Source organism: Phlebotomus argentipes, unplaced genomic scaffold (genome assembly GCF_947086385.1).
Source record: "Phlebotomus argentipes unplaced genomic scaffold, Phlebotomus argentipes genome assembly contig_2, whole genome shotgun sequence".
Taxonomy (NCBI): Eukaryota; Metazoa; Arthropoda; class Insecta; order Diptera; family Psychodidae; genus Phlebotomus; species Phlebotomus argentipes.
This window is the reverse complement of record NW_026776162.1, coordinates 9445882-9456203: the sequence shown is the minus strand read 5'-3', so window position 1 is coordinate 9456203 and position 10322 is coordinate 9445882. Positions and strand designations below refer to the sequence as shown.

General features: G+C 43.4%; 2 protein-coding genes and 1 non-coding gene across 3 annotated transcripts; all 3 read right to left on the bottom strand.

Annotated features, from left to right (window-relative positions):
* Nucleotides 1–48: 48 nt before the first annotated feature.
* Nucleotides 49–169, bottom strand: Trnay-gua (transfer RNA tyrosine (anticodon GUA)). Its single transcript has 2 exons — nucleotides 133–169; nucleotides 49–84 (listed from the first exon to the last, which is right to left on the bottom strand). It is a non-coding gene; the product is annotated as a tRNA-Tyr (tRNA).
* Nucleotides 170–784: 615 nt separating this feature from the next.
* LOC132265183 (cytochrome P450 4c21-like) lies at nucleotides 785–4059 on the bottom strand. Its single transcript, XM_059765750.1, has 5 exons — nucleotides 3670–4059; nucleotides 3156–3542; nucleotides 2626–2695; nucleotides 2003–2565; nucleotides 785–1168 (listed from the first exon to the last, which is right to left on the bottom strand). The coding sequence occupies exons 1-5, from the start codon at nucleotides 3884–3886 to the stop codon at nucleotides 828–830; spliced, it is 1578 nt and encodes a 525-aa protein (XP_059621733.1). The 5' UTR covers nucleotides 3887–4059; the 3' UTR covers nucleotides 785–827.
* A 3392-nt stretch (nucleotides 4060–7451) lies between these two features.
* LOC132265250 (cytochrome P450 4c21-like) lies at nucleotides 7452–9866 on the bottom strand. Its single transcript, XM_059765828.1, has 5 exons — nucleotides 9650–9866; nucleotides 9142–9528; nucleotides 8742–8811; nucleotides 8119–8681; nucleotides 7452–7842 (listed from the first exon to the last, which is right to left on the bottom strand). The coding sequence occupies exons 1-5, from the start codon at nucleotides 9864–9866 to the stop codon at nucleotides 7502–7504; spliced, it is 1578 nt and encodes a 525-aa protein (XP_059621811.1). The 3' UTR covers nucleotides 7452–7501.
* Between the last annotated feature and the right edge of the window lie 456 nt (nucleotides 9867–10322).

Below are 10322 nucleotides of genomic sequence, written 5' to 3'. Positions count from 1 at the left end.
TTTTGTGGGCAAAATTTGCGCTTTATTCGCCGAAGGAGGCAAAAAGAATCCTTCGAGCCGGATTTGAACCAGCGACCTATGGATTTCTGGGCAACTCCCATGGAATCTGGTGGATTCCGAGGAAATCTCTCTCTACAGTCCACCGCTCTACCAACTGAGCTATCGAAGGCACGAGTATTGAGGCGATCGCGGTGACTTTCACTGCTCCGAATGGCCTCCAAAACTCGCTCAGCCAAAAGCGCGCACGATCATCAAGACGGCGGAAAAAATGCTGATAAGCCAAAGAGGTGGAAACAACTGACGATCACTCGAGTGCAATTTATCATCAATATTTCGCATGAACATTCTATCAATTTTAAAGCAGATTTAAGCAGTTTTTCAGCTCAAAAGATCAGCAATATTAGGAATTCCTCGGAATTAATCTGTTTTAAAGCTATTTTGATAGGTTTTTCCTCGAATTTCTCTATTCATCATATCAAAAATAGATTCAAGATTCTGAATTTCAACAGTAATTATCTCCAAAATCATCAATTTACTCAAATAAATTAATAAGAATAAGCAAAACGTGATCAGAAATTGAAATTGTATCGATCTGCGATCAAATTCACAAATTTTCCACTCAAGATTCACTGCAAAAGACGCCTATTTGCGCAATATCTCGTGCCGATTGGTCTCTGATCTTCCCCAACGATCGCGAGCAAACATTGCGTCTTATTTGCCGCCAAAAGAGCCAAAAGACGGTGGATTTGGTGGAAAAACCTTGTGTCTCTTCTTTACTTTACACACTAAATTGCAAAACAAATAAGTTAATGACATTTTCCTAGGCTCTAGCGCGCCTCAATGGACACCATGTGCTTGTTGATCAGCTTCAGCGTCACGTCGATCTTCGTGCGCAGATCCTCCATTCGCAGTTCAGTGCTGAGGCGATAGTTGGACAGCAGATGGATGATCATCGTCTTCATGCTCATCAGGCTGTATTTCATGCCGATGCAGTTGCGGATGCCGCCGCCGAAGGGGAAGTAGCTGTAAGGATGACGCGTCTGCACGCGTTCCGGCAGGAAATTGTCAGGGTTGAACTTCTCAGCGTCTTCGCCCCAAATCTCCTTGTCGTGATGCACTGTGATCATGCTGATCATGATTCGCACGCCGGCGGGAACTTTGTGGCCGGCTGAAAGAGGCCGAAAAGCGTGCGTAGAAAGTGTTTAGTCTTGTCAAACATTTCCCAAAAAGAGCGCTAAAGAGCTGAGAAGGTGTGAATTGTAACTCATGAAAATGATAACATGAGTTATTATTAGAGATCGTGTGTGAACTTATGCAAATATGATATAATCTGTGCTTTATCGTCCCGATTTTCCACAATCAAATGCTCAATGAACAGAAGTTGTCCGTAAAAACGGTTAAAAACACGCTTCTGTTCATCACTTGACGGCGCGTCTGTGCAAACAAAGCGCGATCATGATCGCGATGCAGTTCAAATATTTGCTTGTTATCGAGAAGATCGCAAGAGTGAATAACAACGTACATGCAAGACAAGGAGGAGATATTATGGTCAGGAGTGTTTTACGTGCTCAAAATGCTTTTCTTCTTGAGAAATTTGCGCAGTATTTTGAATTGCGTTGAAGCATTTTCTAAGAAATCTATCATTTGCTTTTTTTTACATTGAAGTGATTAAAATATCGACAGTTTTAGGGGAAATATATTGACTAATTAATGGAGGAACGAGAGAGGATCAGCTGGGTTTTCCGAAATTCGGAGGATCGACGCAGGACAGTCGGGATACGTCAGGCTTCATCTTGAATAAAGTGATGAAATTGATCCCAAGTTGATTCGCTCCAGTGAAAAGTGAATCTAATCGTGAAATTCGATCAATCTGGTCACTTTAAGACGAATTGTTTGTTGCAAATAAAAAATCATTCAACGAAAGACGCTCGCGGATGATCGAAAGCAAGATGGCGGAGCGTGAGTAAGCGTGTTTCAATAGTGCGACAAAGAAATGACTCACCCAAGTTGAAGTCTTTGCTGACCTTCCGTGCAAAGTAAGGAACAACAGGAAAGAGCCTTAGCGTCTCCTTAAGGACACGATCGAGGTACTCTAGTCTGTTGAAGTGTTCGTATTCCACGACAGGATTCTTGCAATCCTTGCCGAAAATGCCTTCAATTTCCTCGTACACTTTTTGCTGGATTTTGGGATGCATGGCAAGCATCAGGACACAATAGCTGCTGATCAAGGCGGACGTTTCGAAGCCTGTGGCTATATTTGTTCCAACGTGCGCCTTCACGTCTACCATTGTCTCTAGCTTGCCTTCTTTGTGCATTTCCATCACTTGATCGATGAAGATCTGCGGCTTCTTGTATGACGTCAATTCGTCTTCAGACAAACGTCGCTCGGATTTGTGACCTTTGGTCTCTTCGTCACTCGACGCCTTGTTCACGATCACTTTCTCCACAAAGTTCGACGTGATCTTGCGCAGTTTCTCGGTTGTCTTGTGGAAATCGGAAAATTTGAACAGGAAATCCGAATGAAACCAAGGCCTGAAAATCCTGATGGTGATCAATTCGAAGAGACTGAAAGACAAAGATCACTTCTCAGTATGATTTACAGATCATAATCTTGGCGATCCTCACTTGTTGCAGGCGTAGAGATAGTCCTGATTCTGTCCTTTCTGAATGTTCATCTCAGTTCCAAGTGTTGTTTCTGGAAATTTACAGATTTTTAGTCACTAAGTATGATTGATTGATTTTCTTCTGAATGAAATGACGTCATTTGCACTTGAATTGTGTGTTTAATATTATCGGAAAATTAAGAAGAGGAAAGTAAATAATCTCAAGTTCAAGTGTCATCTGAAGATGGAATCCGAGCAAATATAGACTTAAGGGGATGATTTAGAGATTCTACGTTTTTGCACCTTCGTTTAGGGGGTAATTTACGAGATCACCCTCAAGTCTGTGTTCGCTCTAAGAATAAACACAGGAATGATTGCTGCTGAAGTAGACGTTAAATATACACTAATTTCGTATTGATTTGCTGCTAATCTGGCGAATTTCTTCATTTCTACGTCTATCTGGAGACATTTTAGCAACTGAACGTTAATTTCTTCAGAAGATAATCAATGCCACTTAAGCCAACACATTGAGAATGATGCAGAAATACTTACGACAAATCATGTCAAGCGTGCAAGCGTCCATGAACTCGTAGAAATTAAATGATCCCTTATTAAGTCTGGCGTTCATGTTCTTCATCATAATTCCTGCCTGCTCGTTGAAGATCGGCATGTAGCTCTGCAGGATCTTGAGACTGAAGCAGGGATTGAGGTTCTTGCGGTGATTCTTCCACGTTTGTCCCTTCAGCGTGAGCAAACCGCCGCCGTCGCCCAGCAAACTCACGAAATCATACACATCGTCACGATTGAGGGCTTCTTGGGCGAATAGCACGGATTGGATAAGCTTCGGATCGCTGATGAGCAAGTAAAAGCGCGGCCCGAGCCAGAAGTGATGAAAGCTGGAGTACTTCTTGAACATTCCCTCAACCATTTCCAAATAATCTGCAAAAGACACCAGCGCGAATTGATGTCATTCCAATAATTAACGCACTCGCGGGCAAACATTTCATCACCAAGATCATCACCAAAGAGCGATTAACGAGGTGTTAATGCGCACTTCATGCCCTACCTTCGTGATTCTTGCCCAGGATATTGTAGGCCGCGCCCACGAGCGGCAAGGGCAGCGGCCCAGGAAGCTTCCAAGTGAGCTTTATTACATCCCAGCGCGTCCACACGAAGTAGATTAGCGTGAGCAGAGTCACTATCCCGACAAGCGCGAACATCCTGAGGCACTGGCACTGATCACTGCACAACAAATGAGTGCGCCGCCGAATGTCCGCGGACATTTATAGGCTGACATCGCGATGTTCCCGCGCGCGAACATCCCAAAAAATCAAGTGGGAGAAATGAGAGGCGCGTCATTCTGCGAAAACTTGTACAAAAGGGCTCGCAATGCATTTGATGCAAACAAATTGACAGCAAAAGTTGGTGTGTTTGTGAAGAAAAAGTAACATAAACAGTCATGTATTTATGGAAATAGAAGAGAAAAAGCGAAAATAGGAAAGTGTGTCATGTAAGCGACTCAAGAAGTCAGCATTTCTCATGTCCGATGTTTCTTAAAAACAGCGCACAAGAAGTACACTGCTATCCAGACTGTGAACAAGACACTTTGGAGACACATCCAGAGGAGGTGAGCAGATTCGTTGTGAGTAGAAAAGGGGAAAAGTGAATTTTAGTGATAAAAGCTGTAAGTTAAGACTATTTTGGATCGGAATATGAGATTAAGAAAGGATTAATTTACAGGAATAGGAAGACAGAAGGGACTTGACAGAAGAGATAGTAAAGAAGAACTAATAATAGAGTTCAGGTAAAGTGAAAGGTTAGGTTTAATCGGAAAGTGGCTGATCTCTCCCTCTTTGTATGTTTTTTAGATCCCACAATGTGTGAAGTATTTGCCCAATTTGAGATAATAAAGTGCCAGGATGGCATTAAATAACAGGAGGTGAGCAGATTCTTTGTATTTGATCAGTGTGGAGAACAAGAAATTGAGTGCTCGAGAGTGTTTACATTCATCTGACAACGCATAGAAATGTGAACAAGAAACAAGACAGTCAGAATGTAAGTTCAAAAGCCATTCAAGGAAGAAAATGTGCCTCAGATGCCCAATGATTGTCCCCTTGTTTGGTGTGAATTAGAATCATTATGCTGTGTAAATATGTGCCCATCAGACGACGTTGACGATGGACTTGGAGGGAGTATTATTTTGTGACTCCGCGAGTCCATGCAAATACGAAGCTCTTCGCACCTCAGAAGAGACCCTCAGACCATTTGCTCATCTGTCCCGATGACGATCGGCCTTTCGGCTTGCGCAATTGATGGGCTTTTCCGCGGGGAGAAAAAAATCTCATCAGCCTCTTTCTCCCGGCGTGACAAACACGCCATTGTTGATGCACACAAATGAAGATTAATTGACCAGCTGTCGGCGGAGGAATTTCCATTTTCCACCGCGTTTGCCATTGAAAAGCTCGCGTGTGCTTTCGCGCGCGTCCATGGACTTGAGGAAGAAGGGAACGTGACTGCACAGCTGAAGAAAAGCGCACGCAGACCTTGAGCAGGAGAGCAAGTTCTTTTGTGCCTCACAACACAGAGGAATTCCTCAGTGTTTTTCTGGGGGATTACGTAATGGGAAAACATGACATAGTTGACTGGTAAAAGGGAAAGAGTAATTATATTGATCTTAGGCATTTGTTCTGCTGAATGGGAAACAAAACATAACTTTGCCGAGAGTGAGAATCTCTGGCTTGGGCGATTATCGGGCTTTGCACAGCATCTCAAAGGCACAAAACTCCTATGTTCGCATGGAATAATTATTAAGCATGCCAGAAAGTGCCGAAGAATGCCAAATATTTGCTATTCGATTTTCACACTGCTCGTAAATTCACATTCTTGGTCAGATTCTTACATTGTCGTGGTCTTTGGCCAGCGATTATACAATTGTGTGCAATATCTTGAGAGCATCATCAGGGAGAAGAAGAAGAAGGAGAAAAAGTGGCTCTTTAAGGGAAAGTGAAAAGCGGAAAGGGGCCTCAAATCACTAAAAGGTGTTGTTGACGTTCTCAAGTGAGCACCACTTCTTCTTGGAGGTGTCTTCAAATATTGGATGTTGTCTTTTACGCATTTTGAGCCACTTTTTTTGCCACAATCGAGACATCATCGACTTCTTGTTTGCCGAGAGAGCTTCGTCACCGCTGAAGAGAGCATTTTGTGACGGCCACAAATGCCTGAATCAAATGCAAAGAATGGGTTTTGCGGTGAAAGTTTGGGATCAATATGGAGGAAAAGGTCAAAGAGACGCCAAAGAGATCAAAAGACAAGCTTCTTACTCGATGTAATTGCTTTGATAACTATTTTGTTAGAGAAAGAGAGACAGAGAGAGAGAGAGAGAATAGCAAAGGAGCTTTGCAAAGCCACACACAAAACGCAGAATTTTGAATGAGTCTTTTTTTTGTGTCAGAATTAAATGGTGCACAGAAAATAGCCAAATATTTATCCAACCATTTAACTATACATATGAGAATATATTTGAAGTAAATCACTTGCGAATCTTTTCGTCAAACAGAAGACAATCAAATATAAAGGTGTTGGCGGAAGCATTGCACACAAGAAAGCTGTCGAGAGTGATTGTCTGAAATGCCCGGGAAAGAGTGTCCTCAAGAAATTACTGGCGTCAGAAAGAAGTTTCCGTGTAATATCAACACTCCGCAAATTAATTAGGCATTACATCAATCTTGACCAGATGCTTGTCATGGTTTAAATCTGTGGTCAAAAATGAGATTCAGCAATCCGAACTCTTTGGCTGATTGTTGGGACTTGAGATTCCGCTTTGTTGCCACAATTAGAACTTCGAGAGCTTCTAATTGAGTCGTAAAGCGCTAAGATCCTGGCTTTCACTCCTCTGGAACTTCAAGTGCCATCAAGATTCTGTAAGATTACACGCCGCTGACCCTCAAACAGCTGTCTGGGCTCCTCGGTTAGCGTATTTCTTCTGCTGTTGCTGTTTCCGGTGTCACAAGCTTCTTAGCTGCACAAAAGCCATTGATTGCGCGTCTTTCGTCTTCTAAGTCACTCTGCTGAAGAGCCCAGGTCATCAGCAGTGCATATCGTGCGTCCTTTTCCTCCCTTTGACTTCTCCTGACGAAATTCCCACTTCTTGGCCAGGTTCTAGAATACTTTGCTCCTTGAGAAACTCCACAACAGCGTCTGAACTTGTGTAAGAATTTCCCGTGGAAATGGTTGAAAACACCTTTAAGAAACTCTCCTTATCTCACTACGGCTTTCTGCTGGAGGCTTTTGCCTATAAGTAGTTTGGAATGGACTGTAAGATTCCCTAATTTCCCTCACCACGATTCCTACAAGCGTCTTCAGCTGCAAAGTAGCAAAGAGAGGACTGTAAGTGAATCCGTCTAGGAGTGACTGCATTCTCCTTCGCAGGATGTTGCACTGTAGGCCAGAGATATGAGATTGATGATGAAAATGTTGAGGTTGTGAGGAAATTGCCACCAATAAATCACTTTTCTCAAAGAGCGAAGAACCAAGCGTCTAAATCAACGTTTATTTCTTCGGAAAAAAAGGCAAAATTACATTTTCCGACTCTGCTTTCCACATTTCTTATTCCTCCACAACTTGTGGCACTCTGGCGTCGATACTCAAAGAATCAACTGAAGGAATCAACCTTCAAGACACACTCCTCCCTTCTGTCGCTGACCACAATCTGGTCCGAATTCTCAGACACCTTCTTCAGCAGAACTCTTCTTTCCTCTTCGCCGACTGAGATTGAGGAGATTGATTTCTGGATCTCACTTGGGGACTTTCCGCTGCCCACCATGAAATAAGACAATCCGCACACCTTGACACTTGCAAGCTTTTATTTATATAACTTGCAAGACATCTCATCACAGCCTCTACCGCGCCTCAATGGACACCATGTGCTTGTTGATCAGCTTAAGCATTACGTCATATCGCGTGCGCAGATCTTCCATGCGAAGCTCTGTGCTGAGGCGATAGTTGGACACCAGATGGATGATCATCGTCTTCATGCTCATCAGGCTGTACTTCATGCCGATGCAATTTCTCGGACCGGCACTGAAAGGCAAGTAACTGTAAGGATGACGCGCCTGGACGCGCTCCGGCAAGAAGTTGTCCGGGTTGAACTTCTCAACGTCTTCGCCCCAAACTTTCTTATCGTGATGCACTGTGACTATGCTAACCATAATCCGCACGCCGGCGGGAACCTTGTGGCCAGCTGCAAAAGGCAAAGAAGGTGTGAATTGCAACACATGAACATAATTACATGGATGTAATTATTAGAGATCGTGTGTGAACTTGTGCTGGAAAATCAAATGCTCAATGAACAGAAGTTGTCCGTAAAAACAGTTAAAAACACGCTTCTGTTCATCACTTGACGGCGCGTCTGTTCAAACAAAAGCGCGATCATGATCGCGATGCAGTTCAAATATTTGCTTGTTATCGAGAAGATCGCAAGAGTGAATAACAACGCATTTGCACGAAAAGAACTCACCCAAGTTGAAGTCTTTGCTGACCTTGCGCGCAGCGTAAGGACCGGCTGGGAAGAGCCTCAGTGTCTCCTTGAGCACGCGATCGAGGTATTCCAGTCTGTCGAAGTGTTCGTATTCCACGACGGGATTCTTGCAGTCTTTGCCGAAGATGCTCTCGATCTCTTCGTACAGTTTCTGTTGGATTTTGGGATGCATGGCAAGCATGAGAGCACAATAGCTGCTGGTCAGAGCGGATGTTTCGAATCCCGCGGCAATATTAATGCCCACGTGCGCCTTCACGTCCATCATCGTCTCCAGCTTGCCTTCCTTAAACATCTCCATCACTTGATCGATGAAGATCTGCGGCTTCTTGTATGACGTCAACTCGTCTTCAGACAAACGTCGCTCGGATTTGTAACCTTTGGTCTCTTCGGCGTTTGACGCTTTGCTCTTGATCACTTTTTCCACGAAGTTCGACGTGATCTTGCGCAGTTTCTCGGTTGTCTTGTGGAGTTCCGAGAATTTGAACAGAAAGTCCGGATACAACCACGGCGAGAAAATCCTGATGCCGATCATCGGCAAGAGACTGAAAGACAAAGATCACATCTGAGTATGATTTACAGATCATAATTTTAGTGATCCTCACTTGTTGCAGGCGTAGAGATAATCCTGATTCTGTCCTTTCTGAATGTTCATCTCAGCTCCGAGTGTTGTTTCTGGAAAGTCAGTGAGAATTTTAGCCATTAAGCATGATCGAGGGATTTTCTTCTGATGCAAATGACGTCATTTACGCTTGAAGAGCTTCTTGAGTGCTGTCTTGAGTGAAAATCATGAAAGAAGAGGTAATTAAATAATCTCAAGTTCGAGTAATGTTTGAAGATCGAGTGAGAAAGAACACAGGAATTATTGCTGCTGAAGTAGATGTGAAAAAATTCGCACAGTTTTGCTGCTAATCAGGCGAATATCTTCATTTCTGCGTCTTTCTGCAGTAATTTTTAGCAACGAGACGTTAATATATTCCTTGAGAAAGATGCAGAAATACTTACGACAAATCATGTCAAGCGTGCAAGCGTCCATGAACTCGTAGAAATCGAACGGTCCTTTGTGCAGTCTTGCGGTCAAGTTCTTCATCATGATGCCTGCTTTTTCGTTGAAGATCGGCATGTAGCTCTGCAGGATCTTCACGTTGAAGCAGGGATTGAGGTTCTTGCGGTGATTCTTCCACGTCTGCCCGTTGAGCGTCAGCAGACCGCCGGCGTCGCCCAGGACGTTCACAAAATCATATATATCGTCGCGATTGAGGGTTTCCGGAGCAAACAGCACGGATTGGATGAGTTTGGGATCACTGACGAGCAAGTACATGCGCGGTCCGAGCCAAAGGTGATGGAAGCTGGAGTATTTCTTGAACAGCCACTCAACAAATTGCAGATAATCTGCAAAGACACCAGCACAAATTGATGTCATTCCAATAACACACTCCCAAGCACACATTTCGTCATCACGATCGATCACCAAAGAGCGATTAAAGACGTGTTAATGCACACTTTAAGCTACCTTTGTTGCCCTTGCCCAGGACCAAATATCCTGCGCCCACGAGCGGCAAAGGCAGCGGTCCGGGAAGACTCCAAGTGAGCTTCAGGATGTCCCATCGCGTCCACACGAAGTAGATTAGCGTGAGCAGAGTCACTATCCCGACAAGCGCGAACATCCTGAGGCACTGGCACTGATCACTGCACAACAAATGAGTGCGCCGCCGAATGTCCGCGGACATTTATAGGCCCCGGACATAAAGGCGTCAATTAAAGTGGGAGAAACGAGAGGAGTGATTTTTTCGGAATATTATTCTTCGGCTCTTCGAAGGTGTTTTTTTTATGTGTGGAGATTAAATGGTGCACAAAAAATATAGACAAATGTTTATCCAAGCATTTACTTCATGTATATATTTGAAGAACTTGCGAATCTATTCGTCAAATAGAAGACATCAAACAAAAAGTGTTGGCGAAGAATTGCACACAAGAAAGCTGTCGAGTAATCAGCTGAGAAGCAGGGAAAAGTGCGTCTTTAGAAAAGGAGTTTCCCAACTAAAAGACTCCGTCAAATTAATTACACCCTATATAAATATTGACTTAACACCACAGATTTTTCTACACTTATCAATTGCTAAACGTTTTTCTTCTATGATTAAATTCAATTGAATAAAAATCTCTATCGTCAAATTGGTGAATTT

Coding starts and splice junctions, on each gene's coding strand:
- LOC132265183 (XM_059765750.1), bottom strand. CDS start 3,886: ATGTCCGCGGACATTCGGCGGCGCACTCATTTGTTGTGCAGTGATCAG. Junction 3,543..3,669: donor CCTGGGCAAGAATCACGAAG/GTAGGGCATGAA, acceptor TGTCTTTTGCAG/ATTATTTGGAAATGGTTGAG. Junction 2,696..3,155: donor CACGCTTGACATGATTTGTC/GTAAGTATTTCT, acceptor GTAAATTTCCAG/AAACAACACTTGGAACTGAG.
- LOC132265250 (XM_059765828.1), bottom strand. CDS start 9,866: ATGTCCGCGGACATTCGGCGGCGCACTCATTTGTTGTGCAGTGATCAG. Junction 8,812..9,141: donor CACGCTTGACATGATTTGTC/GTAAGTATTTCT, acceptor CTGACTTTCCAG/AAACAACACTCGGAGCTGAG. Junction 7,843..8,118: donor CAGCAAAGACTTCAACTTGG/GTGAGTTCTTTT, acceptor TGCCTTTTGCAG/CTGGCCACAAGGTTCCCGCC.